Source organism: Pocillopora damicornis, chromosome 2, assembly GCF_964200805.1.
Source record: "Pocillopora damicornis chromosome 2, jaPocDami1.2, whole genome shotgun sequence".
NCBI classification, from domain to species: Eukaryota; Metazoa; Cnidaria; class Anthozoa; order Scleractinia; family Pocilloporidae; genus Pocillopora; species Pocillopora damicornis.
Window position 1 is genome coordinate 13,360,404 of NC_142671.1, and position 21,869 is coordinate 13,382,272.

General features: G+C 36.0%; 1 protein-coding gene and 1 long non-coding RNA gene across 3 annotated transcripts; both read right to left on the reverse strand.

The window, feature by feature from the left end:
- Window positions 1-1,336: 1,336 nt before the first annotated feature.
- Window positions 1,337-6,260, reverse strand: LOC149049965 (uncharacterized). The gene is made up of 4 exons (XR_016184032.1): window positions 6,119-6,260; window positions 5,110-5,183; window positions 3,853-3,926; window positions 1,337-1,475 (listed from the first exon to the last, which is right to left on the reverse strand). It is a non-coding gene; the product is annotated as an uncharacterized LOC149049965 (long non-coding RNA).
- A 417-nt stretch (window positions 6,261-6,677) lies between these two features.
- On the reverse strand, window positions 6,678-16,539 carry LOC113674848 (protein O-mannosyl-transferase TMTC2). Of its 2 annotated transcripts, none has more exons than XM_089197630.1 (17): window positions 16,315-16,539; window positions 15,748-15,979; window positions 13,530-13,837; window positions 12,740-13,023; window positions 11,199-12,037; window positions 10,835-10,863; window positions 10,228-10,342; window positions 9,887-9,972; window positions 9,151-9,212; window positions 8,937-9,003; window positions 8,791-8,846; window positions 8,617-8,695; window positions 8,107-8,228; window positions 7,907-7,988; window positions 7,628-7,742; window positions 7,453-7,516; window positions 6,678-7,240 (listed from the first exon to the last, which is right to left on the reverse strand). In XM_089197630.1, the coding sequence occupies exons 2-17, from the start codon at window positions 15,840-15,842 to the stop codon at window positions 7,076-7,078; spliced, it is 2,568 nt and encodes an 855-aa protein (XP_089053756.1). In that variant the 5' UTR covers window positions 15,843-15,979; window positions 16,315-16,539; the 3' UTR covers window positions 6,678-7,075. The 2 variants fall into 2 exon arrangements, with proteins under 2 accessions (XP_089053756.1, XP_027047149.2); XM_027191348.2 differs by having other exon boundaries at window positions 15,748-15,976; window positions 16,315-16,373.
- Between the last annotated feature and the right edge of the window lie 5,330 nt (window positions 16,540-21,869).

Below are 21,869 nucleotides of genomic sequence, written 5' to 3' on the forward strand. Positions count from 1 at the left end.
ATTAGCCCCTGACTTAGTGGCTAAAATAAAATGGTCTGTTCCAACAAATGGGACTAGTTATTTCTCAAATTGGTACTTGAAGTTAGTTCTGTCAAGAAAAGTGGAGCCTAATTGTCAAATTGAAGGAGCTCGCTCCAACAGTTGATCAAATTTTGTCATACAGCTTCGCAAATTTAATCCAGAAGCGTTATTCTGAAATGTCTCGAGTCAAATTTATTTGAGTTTGTTCCAACAATTGATAAAATTTTATTTCTCAAAAAGCTTCTCGAAGTTAGTTTAATCAAGAAACTTAGAGCCTTATGTCTTGAATATTGCGGCTAACATCAAAATCATCACTGATTCAGTCAAAAGTAGGAAATTTAAGAGCTTCTTTAACCTGATTCCTGTGTTACATTCGAAAACTGGCGGCCTGAAAGGTCTTTTACTCAATGAAAACATCATGGCAAACTCCTGGTTTCAAAAAAGGGATAGATCAGATTTAAAATCAAGAAATTCATCAAACTGTTGGAGATAAATTGAATGTTTCTGATGAGACTCTCTATAGCTTGCCGCAATGTTCTTTCGTTAAGAACTTCCACGCTTCGTCTCGTGCAAAGAATTGAAGTAAAAAAATAGGTTTAGAGAAAGACGGTCAGAATCAATTTTGTAAAAAAAACGCAGCTTTTCAGGTTGTTTAAATTTTTTATAGTGAAAGAGAAATTGGCATTTACAATTTAATTTTTTTGCACGAGATGCTGTTTAATAATCTTTTTGGCTGGAATTTTGAAGGAAGCCTTGTTAAAAATTTTAGCAAAAAAGTTGTCAGGGGAAACTCTGTGCAAACTGATCCAAATTTTCCCGCCAAAAGTCTTAGTATATACACGAAAAATTTCTTCTTTAATGATCTAACTGAAAATTAATTAATTAAAATAAATAAAACTCTTTGTTGAATATGAAACTTTTGTGGTTTATTGAGTATACATTGAAAGACAACAATAAAAGATGAGTCATGAAAACCGATCACTTTACTTTATTGACTTGTTCACTAATAGTAGATAATAATAGTACAAGACAACAAGAAGGAAATGAATATAACCTTGATTTTCTTTAAAAAAAATTGGCGCATGCGTATTTTGAGCGCCGTAGATTTTCTGAGTCTTTTGGCGGGAAATTTCGCCACATTTGAACGGATTTTACTTACAGGAAAACTGATGCATAAGTACTAAGAAGCCCGTAATTTTTTTCTAAGTCTTTTGGCGGGAAAATTTTTAATTCTTAAACAGCCCTTAAAATGAATTGAACCGACAAAAATCACGAAATAGCAACTTCATAGTCCTCGTTTTTGGTGATTTGATCATTTAGCTCCGACACGGAATGTTGTTGAAAAAAATGCGCTACATCTGTTTTGTACCTCTTAATAAAACTTGAATTTCTCCTGGATCACAATCTCTCTTGTTTGATTTGTGCTTGAAGCATCGGTAATATTCACCTGTAGTCTGCAAGAAAGTGAAAATAAACCATTAATCAACAAATACAATAGATTTTTCAGAATACGTTTCTTTCCCAAGCGATGACAAGTCGATTGTTAGTTTCACACAGAAACATGTATTCCGTCATGTTACAAATTAAGTATTAATCGGTATTCAAATCTTTTTAAGTATTGTGTGAAGATACAAATAAACGTGAAAGTAACCCGGATTTAGCAATAAATTCGATACGAATCACGATCACTGGTGAATATTCTAACTGATTCGAGGAATTTTGTTGTTGTCGTCAAAATTATTTATGTTCAGGGTTTAAACTATTCCATTTTTATTGATAAAGTCAAGCAGTAAACCTATGTAGTCGCCAGCCATTCCTCTGAGACGAAGAACGAACTTACGAGTAATAATTGAAGAACTTTAAGTTTCTGATTGTTTAAATGATATTTCTAATCATTTCAAGTTCAAGTTCAGACGAAATTCTGTGCACTTGTTTAAAAATTCGACGGGAAAGCCAAAAAAAGCAACACACAACCAGAATATTCACAGGTTTTTTGAAGCCCGATGAAACAAGAAATGAAAGCATGTAACTAGCACTTGAATAACAATAAGAAATGAATATGTCTGAGCGGGGTTTTTACAAGAATGGAAAAGCGGAAAATCACTCCTATGACAATACGTATTTTTTAAAAATCATTCTTTAATAAATAAACACCTTTGGTAAAAGTGTGCGAAATCAAGCAATATATTTCTTTCACACATTCGTTTCTTATGAATATCTTTGAATTAATGAACCTAAAACTAGATTTCTTTAGTGTGATACCATTGTTAACGCCATTGGATGTCAAGTTCCCGAAATTTGGATCGAGGTGGCAGTTAAATTTTTGTGATTTCGGAGCATTTTTTTCATCAAAGTTGATACTCATATCAAGACAAGTTTAGTTAGATAATTACTTTTTTAAATCGCTTATTCAAGAGAAATATCTTAATACTGGCCATCTGTACCTATGCTCAACACAAGAAATAGACTGGAAAAGCACGGGATATTTTAAAGTAACATTTAAACTGTACTGTACTCCCAACCAATTTGTAAACGGAAAAAGAACTTTGATTTTGATAAGGAAATGCACGGTGTCATCTTTTCTTTAACCAAAGGAGCTCCATGTTCCTAACTAAACTTAAAAAAATCTACCTTATTCTAGACCTTAAAAAAAATAGTTCGAGCATATTTAATACAAATATTAACGCGATTTCTCGTGCAATTTGGTGTTGATAGGCAAATGTTTCAAAGACAACAACATTTTCTTTGAAGATCCGATAGTGGAAAGGAAAGCAAACTTCTTTACTGAAAGTTTTTTCTTGATTATCGCCTTAAACTGGTTTTGAATTCTTTTGCCCCGTGAGATGAGACATTCGACAATTGGGCTCCAAAGTTTTTATCGAATGAAATGACAAAAATGTTAAATTTGAAAGAAATTATCAGACTCTAAAGTTGTCAGAGATTTGAAACAAAATTCGAATATCCAGGACTATAAAATTTAATGAGCAATATAAATCTTCGGATCGTGATGAATCGTGTTTACATCCCTTAAGAGCCTAGAAATTTAGGCCTTAGGGTTATAGATATAAATGAACCGCTTTTTAAACTTGCTATGACCAAAGCAACAGAATACCTTTTCAGAAAATCCCCCGCCTTAATGTTTGTTTTGAGTGTTCACTTACAGAAGAAAGCTCAGTGATTCCCTCCCTTTTTCCTTACCAGTGTGCTATTGAAGACCTCCCGAAAAACGTCTTTAAAATCTCCTGACCGTAGCCCTGAGGGAGCACTTATCTATTTGTACGTTGTGCAATATGAAATTCCTAGATTGGCTCAATGATTTTGATGCAACCAAAAGTTCAAATGCGGTAGCCTTAAGTTTTCAAATAAACCTTGCAAAATGTTTTTGGTCGGCCAGAAATTATTGTCCACAAAAGTCTGTAAAATTGGGATTACCGAGCTCATTCGTCATATCATTCCTTAATCTTAAGATTCAAAGATCATTTAACTGACTAAACCGTTGCTATGATAAGAAATGATGGACAGTAATTTGATGCAAAATACTGAATCGGAATTTCTTCGACATCTGCTTTCACAAAAGTATATAAAAACTTTCATGGCGAGTATTTATTCATCTAAAGCGAAGCGCTGTAAACACTGAAAGCCACCTTAAAAAGTGACGGATCCGAAAGATCAGATAGTGAAAAGAAAAGCAAATTAATTTCTTTAGTTAAAGTTTTTCTTGATCATTAACTTAACCTAGTTTTGATTTGCAAACATCCGATAAATACAAGTTCAGACTTAAGCTTACTGGCTCATATGGCTAATTTACTCGAAAAAAACTAAAGAACTAACCTTGTAAGAAGTTGTATCTCTTTCCTTTCTTGAATTTCTTGATTTTAAAGTGTTCTCATTTCCTTCGCCATTTCCTAAGGATGGAATAAAGGGAAACATTTCAGTTGTGAGTACGAATATATACCTGATTGCTTTTCATTGCATATATAGTAAAGATCAACCTCCGCAATGAAAAACTATTTTAGACATTTGAGAGCCACCTCGTATTCCGCTGAAAAATTTAGCATCGTTTAAGGACTCTTCATCCTTTACTGCCTGAGGGAATAGGGGAGGGGGGTGGGTGGGTGTGGAGGATCTTGGAGGATCACATAATTTTCAGGGGTGAGTGAGGGACGATTAGCCGTCGCGGACAGAGTATAATGGCGGGAAAATGAAAAATTGACTGTATGCCAATTAACTGCCCCAGGCGATATATAATCATGAACAGTTCCTTCGTCTCATTGAACAACAACAGCTTAATTAGATGAACATCGAAAAGATCAGTAATGAAAGAAAGTGAACACGTGATTTTACTGTGTAGCTAGTTTCCATCGTTCTCGATTTTGGTTGAATGTCATCGCAAACCAGCTCTAGAAGCATCGCTCAATTAGTATCTGGAAGGCTTGGATTTGAGTCCCGACTAAACCTGTTTTTTTTTCTTTTTCTTGTTTCAGGCTTCTGTTCTACAATGGCTTAAATTTGAGCCCACCTGTAAGAATCATTGCTTTACTTGGTATCAGGTCACGTCACCCTTTGCATGGTTGGCCCATGTTCCTTCGCCCCCCAGTGAAGTTCTGCCGCCCCGAAGTATGGTCTCATTTCCCCCAACTTTTGATCCAAGTTTAATTGAGGTCTCCAAACGTATGTTGACGTACGTTTTAATCTTGGAGATTTGATAGCCCTAGTTTCAAAACCTTCTACCATCGATTGCGATGTTGCGACTGCTTGGGATGGCAAAATATCCCTTGCGCAATTCGTAACTTGGAGCAACTCCACTTTTTTTTTCTGAAACGCTTCGCGGAGTGAAATCATTTTGAAGCTACTTTAAAGTTAACCAATGATAACTTTGAATCAACCAAGATTGAAAATTTCTATTCTATTGCATGTATCACCAGAAGGGCAGATAAATTATTTCAAGGGATCGTATCAATTATTGGAGATTAAAGAGGTCTTCATTCTAAATAGCTATCCCTGTAACTCATTTTCATCTGCATGTGAATGAAATTTATTTATTATAAGCTTAGATTAGTTTTTTTGTATCACAACTAAACAACTAACCTTATTGTATGTTGTCCTTTTTTCTGCTCCCTTGTATTTCTTGATATCCAGATGTTTTATTCTAACGCTTGGTGCTGTTGAGAAAAAACGACAAAATAGATTTCAATACATGTGCACCTATCGTGAGATAAATAAGATGAGATTAGATAAATGTGAATATCCGAGTCGAAAAAGTAGTTCGGAGCCACTACATATTACAGTGAATATTGACAATTTGAGTACTGGTTATTGAACAAAGGCAACAAAGGCAACAAAGGCAAAAACAAAGGGGGGAGGGGGGGGGAGGCATTGAGCTAACTATGGCTTAACCGAAAATTATATGGGTATTGGACGAGATAAACATTGTTAAGGTAATTTAGTCAGATAGAACACTATCAACAAAGAAATGGTAATTATTTGAAATCAGTGTTCTACCACCATCAGATAACGATTCTACTTTACAAATGACTATTGGCGATTACTCTTTCTTTCTTTGACGTGTTCGGAGGATTGGGAAAATTAAAAGAGGGTCTTAATGAAGTAATAGCCTTTACAGCTAACGGTTAAAATTGTAGTTTGACACTTTGGAAGATTAAACATGCTGGGATAGGAAAAAAATACTGTTTTTTCTTACGATTAACGATTACAATTTGTCAATTTTTACGCCTGACGCTTTCGCCGTTTTACGGCTAGCGGACAACCCCATCAAGAGCTTCTTAAACCAAACTTTAGTTTATGTCTTAACACTATGAACTTAATAAGTGTACACGGTATGGGAAACGAAAAACAAATGAAAAGCGAAACAAGGAAAGAAGCCATAACAACAAAGAACGAATTTCTCGCGATGCTGTGAAAATAATGTTAAAGAAATGTCATGGCGGCTGCCATTTAGCACTCATCTTACATTGTGTAATTTGCAATATGCTCTCCCTTCATACATTCGACTCTGAATATTGTTTTTACAAGGGAAATCACAAAATCACGAGCAATATATTTCTACCCAAAAGGTATCTTTACGCAGGTTATTTACCTGAAGAAAAGGCGTGACAAATTTAACCAAGAATCCAGTCGACGTCGTATCTTAACCACTCGTTTCAGCAGAAGAAATACTATGCGACTTTGGCAGACCTGACGATATTCAGGGTTTTTGGAAAGAAATAATGTGCTTCTTGAATTCCCCAAAAGCTGGAAAGAGACGTTGAAATTTCTTGTAATTCGTAAGCTCTTCCACGTGCAAGACTGAGCGCAAATATGAATATTAATTAAAAAAATTATTTGAAATTCAGATGAGTCTTCTGTTACGCTCGGGGTATAAGGTTGAGAACAGTTGTCTTTTCCTACTATTCCTCTGACAATGCCGTTCATTCTATTTTGAATAATTCCATCATTACATTATCATTACTATTCGCCCAATTTGCACCTACTTTTCCCGCACTTTACCCATACTTTACTCGCACATTCCCCGCAGTTTTCTCGCACTGATCTTACACCATTGCTGTAATTTTGCCACACTCTAAACGCACTTTGCACGCACCGGAATGTTTTTGACTTTATGGAATGATTGTGGAATCAACACCATCAGACACATCTGGAAGAACTAATATTATTTTTTATTAAACTAGATCCAAAGAAAACAAAAATATCTTTGTCTAAAAAATTATCTCAACATAATTCTACAACAAAACTCAATATCTACCATAAATTTTGAATATACTTATATGCTACTAATATCAATCTGATTAAAATTTTGTTTAATTTATTCTCTGACACTTATTAAATTAGAATTTTAAATTTTAGATTAAGCTAAAACTTCATTATAAATCAAATCACTCCAAAAGGTAAAACCATCAAAAGTATAAAAAAATGAAGAAACTTTTGAAGTTTCTCACAAAACTACCAATCAAATACCTATCTAAGATACTTTAATTTGTTTAATCTATGATGCATGCATGTTTTTTTTCTGTTTTGTTTCTTTTTTTTTTATCACTCAAACTTTCCTTTTGGCCTGCAAAGTTCTTAGTTTTTTCAGATTTTCTTCTGTAAGCTGGTCTCCTGGTCTCAGCTTCAGAGCTCTGGTGTAACTCATCTCAGCTTCCTTGAGTTTACCTTGGAGGTGCAACATAGCTCCAAGATTCATATGTGCCACTGGATTCTGAGGGAAGAATATGGTAAAAAGTAGGGTATCTTTTTTATTCAGAAACCATAACTGAGCATTAGACTATAGTATTGTAGTATTCTGCTGTTGTGAATCTCTTAAACACAATTTATTTGATGATTGATTAGGAACTGACCTCCAAAAATTGCAAGGGAAAATTGCAGATTTGTATTCCAAATAGACTAAAATATTTACTAGATGTGTCCCACCTGTGGTTTCAACTTGACTGCCTTCTTGTAGCAACTCTCTGCCCTTTCATAGTCTCCAATTTCCCTACAAACAAAACAATATTTGAAGATGATGAGTACCTGCACATTGAAATGATTATGCTTTCTTGCAGAAAGGAATTCAGTAGAATCAAAGTAATATCACTTTGTAAAGTACCTGAGATAGCCTGCAGCAGTAAATGCAATATCAAAGTCATTGGGGGCTAATTCCATGGCTTTAGTGAACATTGTAGCTGCCTCAGTCACTCGCCTTTGATCAAACAAAAACTGCCCTGAGAGAAAAATTAAATCAAAAGCATAATTATCTTATCCTTTCAGTTCTCACAAACAGCATTTTTTGCTGGGCTAACCTGTCCCTGAGTCTTTGCCCAAATTTATAAAGAACGATTTAAAATTTAAAAAATAAAAGATCTTTCCTGTAAGCTGCTAAACATACCATAATGTGTCCAAGAAGCGTGATCTGATTTATTCAAAACTTGTGCTTTCTTGAACCAATGTTCAGCTTCATGAAAGTTTCCCTGAAAACAACCAGTAAGAAAAGCAAAATGTATGTGACCAATTTTATTTTTACCAGTAAATCTAAACTGCCTCAAGTGGACATGGTTTAGTTGATTGGACATTCCACATTGCACTTACCATTTTAGCAAGATGTTTAGCATAGGTAAGGTGAACGGACAAGTGATCTGGTTTACTCTTTAGTGATTCCTTGTACCATTTCTCAGCTTCTGCATTTTTCCCAGTTGCAGAGTATGCTTCCCCTAGAATAAAAAATTCAATTTAACTAACGTTTGGTTCACACTTGATGACTGTGTTGGAGGTTCCCCAAATTGAATACACTGTAACAGAAGTCAAATTTTAAACTCTCTGATAATGATTAAACTGACAGTGTATGTAACTTCCCATACTTATCAAATTTTTTTCAGCAAATACCCCACCCCACCCCCCTCTGTTTCTTTGTATTGACCCTCTTACCTTAATTTGAAGAATAATTTGAAACAAGAACAAATTTAAATACCCATCATTCATTAAAAAAACCCTTTTATTGACATAATATAACATAAAACACCTTAAAAACTGTCATCATAAATTGTTTCAACCAAGTTTTCTTCTAATGGCTATTCATCATTGCACTCTTAAGCCACTTACCTATCAAGTTGAACAAACTGTGAGGCTCATAATGAGCTGGCATGGTTTTCATTGCCTCAAGGTAAACTTTAAGGGCTTCCTGTCAAAAATTGTTAAAAAAATCTCAAATTATGATAACCATTCTGAAGACCTCTTTAAATCAAAATCACTATGAGCCAAGAAAGTGCTACAAACCTTTGGTTTTCCAAGTTGAGCCAAGATGCGCCCAAGATTATACTTTATTGATGTAACTGTGTTGGGTAAAAAGCAAATGAGCCAGTTGCTCTATATTCATATGATACACTCAATGGATCACAGTTGCTTCAATGTTTAGTACTTACTTGAATGACTGTGCTGTCTGGGATCCTTTAACCCATGACCACTTATGGTTGAAGCATTCTTCAGAGTCTAAGTAGGAAAGATTAAGTTAGGTATCTTTACTTGATAAAAAGATAGTTAGAGGGTTTGCTGATACCAGAAACATGCATGAGAAGAAAGTTTGCCAACACATAATTAATTTTTACTGAGTTAAACACTACTGAAAACCTTTCCCACCTTCACAGCTTCCTCCTTATGTCCCAAGTCAGCCAGCAAAATACCCAAATTCAGATGTGCAGCTTTGAGGAAACAACATGAACAATTAAAGTATTTTCCGTAGCAGTAATGTTGATTGCTTCAAAGATCTTCAATAATTTTAAGTAAAGATTTACTAACTTAAAAGGACCTCATTGAGTTAGAAAATTTATTGAAGACTTTTAAAAAACTCTCAAATGCTCACGAATGACGTTAACTGAAATATCAATTCATGTATACTGTATGAAGGGGGTAGAGTTTAACAAGGTAATTCAGTATTATCAACTGAGTTGATAACAGAGTTTGCCACTGTAAAGAGTTTAAAAGCTGACACTTTAAGTGTTAGCCCCTTGTCAGAGCTTTTAAACTCTTAATGGTGGCCATTTTACATTTATCAACTCAGTTGATAATACTAAATTACCATGTATACTGAATGTATATGACTTGCCAGTGTATATGACTTGCCTAAAGCATATTATTTATGGGGGGAGAGTATGGCTGTAAGAAGAGGTTGGAAGCCATTGTTTGGACTTGTTTGTAAAATTTAACTGACAGTTGGTCAGGAAAATTTCATTTGTGTTTGCCTGGGAAAAGTCAGGGAAAAGTATAAAGAATAAAGAATAATTAATACTAATAAATTCAGGGAAAGTCAGGGAGTAAATAATAATAATTTCATAACCAATGACTGTGCAAGGCAACCATGTCTAGAGTATCTTACCAGCTAGTCTTGGCCTGTAGTGGATGGCATTTTCATAGCTTTTAATTGCTTCATCGTACTGCTGTCGTTCAGCTAAAAGGATACCCCTATAATAAAAAGAAAACAAACAAAACAAAACAAAACAAACTAAAGATTTCCTAACTGAGATAGAGTGAACATGATAAGGTTGGGTGGTCTTACATTTCAAATCAAGCACAGAATTTTTTTTCTTGTATATGTACAATTATAGTACTTAACAATAAATGATGGGAAAACTTCATTTCCTAATCAGTGTTTCAGTCCCATCTGATTCAAATGTACAGGAAATCACCTTAAGGTTAGTCAGACATCCAGATACTTACAAATTGTAGTGAGTGTCAGCCATGTTGGTACGATATGTCAGAGCCTTTCTGTAAGCATCTTCAGCTTCTCTAGTTCTTCCTTGTGAGCTCAGCACATTCCCCAGGTTTGACCAAGCTGGTTATGAAGTATCAGAAAGTGTTAAAATAAAAGAGCATGTGGAAATGAAAGACAGGATGAGTTGGTCACATAAAAAAGAAAATGAAAACAACTACAACTTACAATAACATACACAAACTGAGACATGTGTGCATAAGTCTATTTTTTGGGATGGGGGTAGGATGAGAGGACAGACGAGAGATGGGGACATTTATACCCTTCTTTGCCTCAGGTTTTAGCCCTTTCCAAAAGGAAAAGAAAGAAGCAATTTCTTTGTCCTTCGACTAAGAGAGAGTTAACTGTAAGAAGAGACCATACAAACAACACGGAAATAAAGATAAAGTATCTTAAGTCTGGGGATTGAAGTGAAAAAAGAAAACATCCCTAGCCAGCAATAAAAAGATCGCAGGATGAGCCTTTGCTGGAAATTAATACTCAAATTTGTTCTCCTTCTTTGTTATCTACTGATATAAAATTAAAGGGTCATACTCAAGCAAAATAATTGTTTACCTTTTGCAGGGTTGACAGTGATTCCTGATCTGTTGAGCATTAAATTAAATAACAATTTTAAATTTTATCGCTATTAATATGTTGTGATTGGTCAATGAAGCAGAACTAGTGAATATTCTTATTTCTCCTCAACACTTATCTTTAGTAGAGATGGAAGAAGCACTTTGCAGGAAACAGGTGACACATCTTTTTTGGCATGGTACATTTGGAATGCTGGTTGCACAGTAGTCGAATTAGGATGTTGTCATTCACCCTTTACAACCAAGTTGATGAAAAGTGACAGTGACACATCCTGAGGTTGATTCTGTCTGGTAGTTTACTAAACTTACAAGGACATGACCTAACATGTGCAAATGTCAATTACCTGTACAGTGCTTCTTCATTTTGCCAATCCCAATTCCTCTCCACAGTTCTCGCCACAGATAAAATCAATACACACACAAAGGACCCACAAAACAGTCTCATCTGCTGCTCAGTGCAAGCTCTACAAATTATGTCTGCTCCCACAGCAATCAGCAAACAAAATCCAACACTTGGAATGTAGAGTATTCTCTCCGCCACCACAAAACCAACATAGAAAAATAGGTTACTAGCTGGAAGGAAAGAAAGTGTTAAGATTGCAAGTGAAATGAGTGTTGTTTCAATCCAACAAGTCTTGTTGGTGATGTTAAATTCTCTGACTGGTAAATTATTGTTGCTGTGCTTTGGATTAGAATGAGTACCATTTGAATGCTTGGCATAGTCTGTAGACTTCTTCACAGGTTTTTTCCCATTTTTTTCAGCTACATCTTTTCTTCGCTTTACATTATGGTCCACTTGTGAAGTTATGTCTTTGACAGGTTCCTCTAGATTTAGGTGAAATACCAAGCTTGTTAAACAGTAGAATCCCAAGAAGGCCAGAGTTCCATAAAACACCACTATCACTCCACAGCGTGGGTCCAGCAAAGATTCTATCAGAGGTATAGAATCCATTGACCAATCAAAACTCAATGTTTTAGGAGACAACAGAAGCCAGAAATTAAATGCAGGCAAAAACAAGAAAGTTAACAGCCTGGTCTGCCTGCTATCGCAGTTTGCTGCAGGATTATCAGATGGTGAAAAATCCGGTGGTTGACTCCCCATTATGTAGATTCTCAGAAGCAACAGCCCAAGTCCTGTGGTGACAACCAAAAATAAGCGGAAGGCATGACCATTTTTAACAGCCTGGAAACACAATGAAAAGATATGTCAGGGCTCAAAATAGCAATAAATTACACCATAGAAGACAGAGTTCCTTGTTAACAATACTGATCAAGGAACCAAAATTTTACATTAACTCCTAGTCCAAGCTACAGGTGCAGTATGTTACTTTACCTCTGTCTAGTAAGATAAGCTGTGCTGCAATTATTGCAGTTAGCTATAGTCTGGTGGACTATGAATTTATAACGGTTTAGGTTTATTAGCCAGAACTGCCTACATTGCCTCTGTTTGGCACTTTTCTCTTACAACAGTTACACTCCAGCCCCAGAATATGAAATGGGTCATGAAATTACCAATGACTCTAGAAAGGGTGAGCATTCTATACTGCATGAAAACTTGAAAACTGGAAAGGCTCATTTTATTATATACCAGAGACCAAGAGGAGGCCTAAAGGCAATTACAAGGAGTCCCAATCACAAGTCGTTGAGTCTTGATGGCATCATTGTGTTGTGTTAAGAAAAAAGAAACTTTGCACTAAGAATAATGTCTCTTCCTCCCAGATTTGAAGAGGAGGCCTGGTTACCAGAAATATAAATTTATGTAGCATCCTGCTGAGGTGGTGAAGCATTTCCTCAAAGTGCATTGTGTAAATAAAACCTTGTAAATATCTTGCAGCAGGAAACCAAGCAGGCTTGTACAACAGAATCTTTACTACAGAGTACATACCATTGATATGGTTGCAAAAATAGTCTGATCCTTGACACAGCTTAACAGCACCATAACCTCATACAGAGCACAAACTCCTAACACAGTGATGCCTTGTTCCTTGCTTAACATGCTTGCTGTACACAGCAGAAGACAGAATATCAACCACAGCCATTGAGTACGAACCTCCCTGAACTGAGAACTGTTCATAGTTAACTTGTAAGACTTGATATACGCCAAAAATGATGCAATGAAAAACAAGCATGCTTCAACATCAGCTCGTCCTACAATTCCAGTGACAGCCTCTGACAAGAACAGAAAAAAGATATTTGCTCAAAATACTGAAAGAATATTTATGTATTCAAATAGGCTAACAATATTTATAACAAATTTGAGAACTTAACATTTCATCAATTAAATTTATAGCGCATTATTTGTAAACCCAATTGAATAATTTTGCTTAACATTCCAGAGCAACAACAAGAATGTGATTCACATTTACTTTAGACTACTGGTTACTAAATAATGTCTAGAACATCGTTAATCCAACATAAATTTTAGAATAAATTATTCCATAACCTTAAGCCTCATAAAAACTATTTTTATCACTTTTGCAGCCAACAGCAATCAGTAAACAAACTTTCTTTATCATTATTTGCATATTCTGTTGGGCCAGACATAACTGCATATAAATATAATTATTATTCTTAGTGGGAAGTAAATTAGTAAATTTGAGAGTGAGATGGTTAAAGTAAAATGGTAACCCTCCCATGAAATAAAATTTACAAACCAGATGCTATTTCAGGCTTACCGGTATGGATAGGATGTATGGCAAAAAGAAGCCCAGCCACTAAACATGGAAAGTGAGCAGGGAGAAAAACATATGACAAAGTCACAACTAGCCAACACACTGCACTGTGCAGAAAGACATTCACAAGATGGTATCCAAATGGATTCAATTCACCAAAGAAGTAGTTGATCCTGAATGTTGCAACACACAAAGGTCTGTAAGACTTGTGACTTCCACTATGCATGAGAGGGGTCCCCCAAAAATCATTAAACAAGACATTACTCCATGGAGTTGAAGGAAGCAGATCAGAATTCTTTAAAATGGCTCGGCTAACATTGAAAAAAAAAAAAAAAAAAAAAAAAAAAAAAAGAAAAGAACAGAACAATGACAGTGATTAATTGACAACAGAATTCAATTTGTTCTCTATTAATATTTAAACACAGTGCTCACCAACTGCTGGTAGTAACTAGACAGCAGAGCCTTACTGTCTGGAACTCAATTAACTTGAACTCCCTACAAATTAGAACAAGATCCGATTTCCCTTGGATTTGATGCCATTTTTTGTCATTTTCTATCAGCTACCTTGAACTTGGTTAACTCAAACTCCCTGTTAACTCTAGCTCATTTTACTTTCCCTCCACACAAATTTATTTTGATAACTAGAACTGTCACTAAAAGTGTTGGCCAATAAGTGTCACAACACAGCTGAATGACAAATCCCAATCTTTACTCACCATTGGAACAAGATTGATAACATTTATGAAAATGCAATACATTTAGGTAAACTTTCTAAACTAAACTTGCTCCTCAAAAACCTGTTAAAAAACAAACTTAATGCACACAAACGACTGTCGATAATGCAAGAATGATAAAAATATCAACATCTTATTAATTTTTAACAGGATAATTGAAATTCAGCATCAATCCTGAGATCCTGAACTCCTACAAGCTCAAACCATTTTTCATTTCCCTTATTTTTGGGTTTCCCTGGATTCTACAGTGGTTATTGTAGTACTATGGCACTTGAGAATTTTAAATGTTTCTTCCACTATAATGATAACTTCTCTTTTTAACCTAAAACTGAAGTCGCCAAAGTTTGAATCTCCCACTCCACACCAAAGCTCAAAAAAACTTGATACTGATGCTTCCTGGGAAACTTTTAAATCATCCCCCCCCCCCCCCCAAAAAAAGAATAAACCTATTTAGGTGGAAATTTTGAGGGGTCTGTCTTTGAAGAAGTGTTTTCATTGCTTTTGGTGTTGCTTTATAAATGATTGAGAAATCTTGGCTTAGTGAAGTCCTTGTAAGAGATTTTTAAAACGAAAATATATTAACTACATATATTGGTTTAAAATTCTCTTGTTCAGCATGGTCATATTTACTAGTAGGTCAAAGTGAAAGCCAAAACGAGCGGATACAGTAAAAGCAATAATAACTGAAATGGTTTTCGCAATTAAAGATTTTAAAAGGTTCAGTGTTTCCAACCAACGATGACAATGAAAATTTATGAATAAGATATGAGAAGCTCCAACTGAGAATATTTCATAGCCAAAAGAATGCCAAACGACGTTTGAAAACTTCGAATTTCAAGTTATCAAGATGTTAATGGCTTTCTCTAGGATAACGTTATTCCGATCGTTGGAGATTTGAGTTTTTGTACACTGAAGTTTGCTAAAATATTGCATACAATCGTTTTATCGATTGCCTTTGTTAAAAAAATTCACCACTGTAAACAGGAGAAAAACAATAAACGTAAGTAATGCAGGTGGCTGTCAAAAACTCTGGAGGTTCGCCAGTTTTAGATGTTTTCCTGCTAAATTTACCGAAATCGATCAGAAGAGTGTTTCATCGCGAAGAAAAACCCAATGAATTTTTCTAAATTCGTGGTTATTTGTTAAATCAGGAGTTTGGATTTAAGCTCAACTACTTGATCCTTAGGTCGTCCGCGAGAGTTAAAAATAAACCGAAGCACCCGCAAACGATCAAAGAGATGCAGATAATGCAAATTCTGAATTTTTATGGCACGAAACATTCTTCAAAGGGCGATAAAAAGACCCAAAAGAATCGGTATCATTGGCAAATTTGCCTAGAAATTGTAAAGATTCGATCGGCAGTATTGTCGGTCACTTAAATGTTAATGCTTTAATAAAAAGCAATTGAATTCTGTGAACCTCAAAATTCCACCAGTCACCTCAAAATCGTTCCAGATTAATCACAAATTAGTCTTACACGCACTTACCTGTCATCGTACACGAAATCTGCCGACAAAGAATTCCAATAACATAAAAGCCCAGCTATAGAGGAAGTTGCTGCTGTATACCACCACTTCCACATCTTAATCTACATTCCGCGGGGAATCGACGGCTAGATAAAGCCACCTGCATTCAAACCTTTCTGAACTCCCGCCATCCGCCATGTTTATTATAAACCTTTGTAACCAGGCCAATGTGAAGCAGCTGATTGCGATGCTTCTGACAGCGGAGTACGAAATACAAAAATAAACTAAATTTTCTACCATGGCTTTTAATAAACCGACCATAACATGCAAAGATTAAGCTTAGACTCGTACAAATATGTATATTTCTATGTTTTAAATCAAGAAATTTATATCGAGCCAGTTTTTAAATACAAACATCTTTAGGTCCTTCTGCGACTGTCATCTCGTGCTAGATGAAATAATTGTGCTTGAATTAATTTCAAGACGAGTTGGTGAAGTAAATCTCTCAGTGCCAATATACTTAACCATTGCAATGCAATAAAAAGCTTAGAAAGGAAACTTTACTCCTAAAAACATAAGCATACATACATTCAATCTCCCAAAGTCTGAGAGCTTCGTAGTTCGCGTCGTTGGTGGTCTTTGTCACGCGAACATGGGGGTTTCTGGTTTCTCAGCTTGATAATCAGCTCCACTGAGCAATAAAGCGAAGCTTTAAGACAGGCTTAAATGGTTTATACCGCAAAAATGAAATATAAATTACACCTAAATCCAGGTGTCAAGGTCTCCTATACAACTTTTTATCAAACAAAAACAGTGTATTCCTGAATAAACAACTCATCTGTCAAACTCTGGCGGTTAAAGTGGTTTTCTTTGTTAAAAATAAGATACTTAAGCCTCAGTTTCTCTGCTGAATAACAAGTTCGAATTCGCACCAAAACCAAGTCTTATGTATAAAAAGCTTTCGTACCCTCCTACGATTACATTATTTCGCCTAATATTTTACTCGTAGCCCACTAAAACTCAACCAGAAAACAGGTAGAGGCAATCATGTATTTTTAAATTCTTTCCGCTGTCAATATTGGCGATTCAAGGAGCATGACGTTAACGACGGGCTCGAGAAAAAAACGAGGAAAAAGCTTTAATGGAAATAATAAAACAAACAAAAAACGGCACTGATATCGCTTTCAAAATTGAAACTGCATGAAGACGCCTCGCAAGAAACAATTTTATAACTGGCGGGAATGAACAGCTCAAACGGGTTCGGGTAAAATTGTGAGGTTTTGTGAGAATAACAGAGAACAGAAATACTTTTACCATTTCATTAAATGAAGGATCAATCTAAACTTGAAATAATATGCTTTGTTAATAGCCCAGGATTTTATAATTTGATGAAATTGCTCGCTTCCTAAATCCAAGGGTGTGAAGGTTGCTTAAGGTGTCTTAGTCGTGGTGGGCGTAAGTAAAGGTATCAACCTTATCCTCACTTAATCTCTAGTTTCCCGCTAACTGCTGGGCTCACTAAATCCAAGGGCGTGAAGATTGGTTCAGGTATGTTGGTCATAATGGGCGTTCTTAAAGGTATTAGCTTTATCCTCACATAATTTCTAATTTCCCGCTAACTGCAGGATTCATAAGGTGGAGTTGGTCTTCTAGAATCGTATGACAGGACCCAGATAGGTTGGAAACAAATGAAACGCTTCCCACCCCCTTCGTGAGTAATATCCAAAAAGTCCAATGTGTAAATTTTTCCTTTACGATCACTTCGTTAAAGGGTAAAAATACTGTGACGTACTCTTCCCAAGGTTCCATGGGACCGTCCCTTTAGCCATATCCCCAGCAGGTGGTCTTTCCATCCCATCCCTGACAAAGAAAAAAATGACCTCCAAGCTGTCATTCAATTTAAAATTGTCGTCACGTGTCTAGCTATGGAAATTAAGTGATTGGTAGAGAACAACTTCAGCATTGTTTTCCGATCCGATTGGTAAAACTCTAAATATGATCGTCAACATAAAACATGTAGAAAGAGAGATTCGCGCTGTCGTTACTTCCTGATAGGTATGCTTATTAGTCTAAGCTCGCGTTGGGAATAAACTTGAATAAATCATTTCTCTTTAAATCTGCTGCAATAATTTGGAACAAAACGTGCTATACTACGCACAGATTTTGTTTTCTCACTCTGCATTCTGCATTGCAGGGGGGGCGGCTTATTTGAGAACTTTTGGGAAAAACTGTCGGAAAAAAAACACGAGACTCAAGCTGAATAAACAGGTGAAGGTGTAAACCAATTACTTTTCACGCCATAGAGTGCTTGTTCTCAAAGGAGTTTTGTAAACACCACATATAAACACTACATTTAACTACAGAACCTGTCCATCGATATTTCTGGATTCGAAAGGAGTTAAATGCATAAAATATGTCAATTAACTGCTTGCTATCTGGATCGCATTTGAAATAAGTAACCAAAACAAATTGGCCGATTGGAAGTTGGGCGTTGGATGTAAATCGAACCTCTACACAAATATACTTATGCACGATGGCTTCAACTCAGAGGAGTTCAGTGAAAAAGAGCTTTAGTTTGCTATAAAGAATGGAGTCCAAAGTAACTGAAAGGACAAACCGAGGCTATGCAATTTAATTTATGTTTGGGTGCAGGAATCATGCAGCTTCATGCACGTTATCAATTTTTCCCAAATCGTCAACACTAATGAGAGTTTTTCCCGTTAAGTATCAAAGATCGATTTTGCGACGACTTTCGAAGGATTGCTGTCCCAGATCTCTTGGTTTTTGCTTTAAGTCCCTTGTTTTACCGACCACATATAAAAAAAAGAAGTTAGGACGACTATGGGAACAAGAGGGTTGATTGAATCAGGGATGACTTTAGTCGTGCACATTTAACTCTTCAACACCCAAGATCTCATTAGTAATTCTCCTAACTGTCTGCCATATACCTCTTGTGATGTAAGTTTGGAGAATTTGGTATTGGATCAACTAATAATCCCCCTAATTAATATTTTTCTTTATTCTCATAACTTTTCTGCTTGATATTGTACTGATATTGCGAGGAGAAATTCTGTCTTGGTCACTCATGGGAGTTAAAGGGTTAATTAATAGGACATCATGAGGGAAACGCAAGCATTGTCATGTGATCTTCAGAGAGGACGATCTTTAGAGTGGGCCGGATATTAAAAGTCTGATTCTTTAAATCATGATTCTGATGAGCTATTTTTAGATACCTTCATATACAATCAATTCAATAAAATTCTTTATTGGATTTCAACCTAAAATAACATGAAAAATTGTCTGTTGGCGTCAAAGCATTGTGCGATAAAATTGTCGCTGCCTTTGACAGGCGTTCTGTCAAGAATAAGTAAATAGTAACGCTTCTGGAAATATATCTAAGCTTTTAACTAATTTCCCGAAAGGGTAGGAAATTGGGACATTTCCACTTTTGTTTATTTTAAATTCTCGATTTCCGCAACGGATTATTTTCAAGCCTCTTTTCCACTTACTGCGAGATATAAAGTTACACACGACATGAAATAAGCCGTTTGCAAACTTAGTTTCTTAGTTTCTTAGTCAGTTTCTTGTTATGACAGTGTTCTTCGAATAGAGGAATAAACGGCGATAGATCTCGAAAAGGAACTCCTTTCCTGCACCTGATAGGATTCTTAATACACTGGCGAGGTAGAACGCGCTACGTTAGCAGTTTGTTGAACGTTTCAACGAGTCTGAAGAACTGTTAAAGACAATAAATCTTTTGTTTCAGAAGATGGGCTAAGTTGTGCATGGGGCTTGATGAGGAACCTTTAAAATGAAAAACAGTTCAAAGACAATGACAATGGATTAGGTCAGGAGAAAAAGTGAGTATAGAGGAAAAAACTGGATGTGATCTACTCGTCGTCGGCCGGAAAAACGGTAAATGAAAGAAAGATTCACAATTGCTCGCATGTATTTGAAGAAAGGTTTCTCAATTGTTACACCCACGACTTGACATACAAAGATGGCATTTTCAGACAATTGCGCAGAGGATGACATTCCGCGTTTCGTCTCATGGACAACTGTTGTCATTAGCAGCTTACTATGCGTCCTTACTGTACCAGTGAACATGCTATCATGCATTGCTATCATTAAGGATCCTTTCAAAGACTTGCGGACGCCATTTAATTATTTTATAATTAACTTAGCTGTTGCTGATTTGGTTATCGGATTTGTAACCTTACCTAGCTTCATCATCTATCACTCTCGGGAGGCCATTGAGGGAAAAAAGTTGAGCTGGATCTGGGTATTTCACTTGACGTATTTCATGTCACTTACAGCCTCGCTTCTGAGCTTGTCGGCGTTGGCTGTGGACCGCTGCCGCACAGTTACGTCAACCTCATGCAGAAGGCTCAAGCCAATACATGGATATCTAACTTCTGCCCTAATATGGTGCCTGTCGTTGATTCTCCCGCTTATTTATCTTTTGATAGAAGTATATTTATTTATATTTGTATTTAGTAACACGTCAGCCATAGTAGTGTTCGCTATTTTGCTTGCCTCGCACAAGTCTACTTCAAAAACAATGCAGAGCCATGTAAAAAACTGGGATACAATAAAACACAGCGACTTCAAGCGGAGAGCCTTAGCGAGAGAGAGGAAGGTCACTAGATCTTTTATGACGATTTTGACTGTTTTCTGTTCCACGGTGTTCCCGTCATGCATTGCTGCAAACATCATCAGTTTCTGCACCACGTGCTCCTGTGACATCACGAACACATTGCGTGACGTTTATTTCCTCCTGCCCATGATTATTGCAGCCACGAATCAGTTACTTTACTCAATGAGGATGCGGAATTTCCGCAGAGCGTACGTGTACTTGTTTCAGCATACCGTATTCGGCCAAAAAATCCGGTCACGAAAGGAATGTTACAGGATGGACAAAATTGCAAGAGGAAATAAGGAGACTGATCAATGAGATAATGTTGATGAAGCCAGTAGCATAACAGGGATGTTAAAATTTCAAATTAAGAATATGGTACAGTTACGCACCTATAAAAACTAGAGTTTATAGAATAAAAGAACGATATGTCAATGTAATAAAGACGAAAAATAAGGGAGACTAATGATCGCACGTAGAATGATTTTGAAATATTCTCTGAACTTTGGGCCGGATAATAGTTTGAGTATAGAAACTCTGGATCAATATCAGTATCTGGGCAACTACCCACCTACCCCTCCCCTAACCCAACATTAACCCTAACTTGTTATCGGGTTAGGGGAGGGGTAGGTGGGCAGTTGCCCAGATACTGATATTGATCCAAAACTCCTTTGGTACCTAGGAAATGCACTTTGGCGGTGTTAAGAATTGCAAATTAGAGCTTCTTAGGGGTCTTCTTGGTGTAAGGCGAGTAGCTATTCTAAAGTGCATATCATTAAACAAGACATTTCCCCAGTATCGCCACCATAGCAAATCCTGATTGAAAAATTGTGTTTACTGGCTTTTAAAAAAGAAATCGTTTTTCGGTTTCTTTGGATTGTAAAAGGCTTGATATTCGTAACTAGTTCGAACTTCAGCTATTCAAATGAGATAAAGTCCATATTTAAACCTCAAACAATTTGATCGCAGGTCAGACACAGAACAAAAGAAAATTTATTATCGTCTCAGCTTGATCAACATTTTCACTCTCCTGTAATCAAATTCAATAGTGCCTAATGAAATACAATCAACGCTGCCAGAAATATTTGTTATGGCAACAGTCAAATTGTTCACAATACACTGAGAATCTATTTTTGCAAATAACTCTTTGGTTAAAATTAGAATTCGTATATTGTTGACAATTCAATGAAACACATTTAAATTCACCCGTAGCCGTCCAATTTCCCTTTGGTTCCGAAATGTAAATATGATTCTAAGGTCACATGCCACCTAGAAGTGACAGAAATTATTTTTTCAAATCTAGCAAGTAAATTTTTTAGTTTGATTTTGTAAAATATCTTTTAATTCAATTCTAAACCTTCAAATTTCGCCCTCCCTCTTAGAAAAAAAGGAATTAAAAATTAGCTATTCTGAAGCCATGGGGTTATTCCTTCAAAAATTCAATAATAATTCTAGTTTTTATTACTTCTATCGGCGGGAGGAATATTGTTTGTTTTTAAGCCTTTGT

Excerpts from the sequence above, each read along its gene's own strand:
- LOC113674848 (XM_089197630.1), bottom strand. The coding sequence starts at position 15,842 with ATGTGGAAGTGGTGGTATACAGCAGCAACTTCCTCTATAGCTGGGCTT. Across the intron at positions 10,343-10,834 it reads CACTGTCAACCCTGCAAAAG|CTTGGTCAAACCTGGGGAAT; the intron begins GTAAACAATTAT and ends CTTCATAACCAG. Across the intron at positions 7,241-7,452 it reads CAGTCAAGTTGAAACCACAG|AATCCAGTGGCACATATGAA; the intron begins GTGGGACACATC and ends TTCTTCCCTCAG.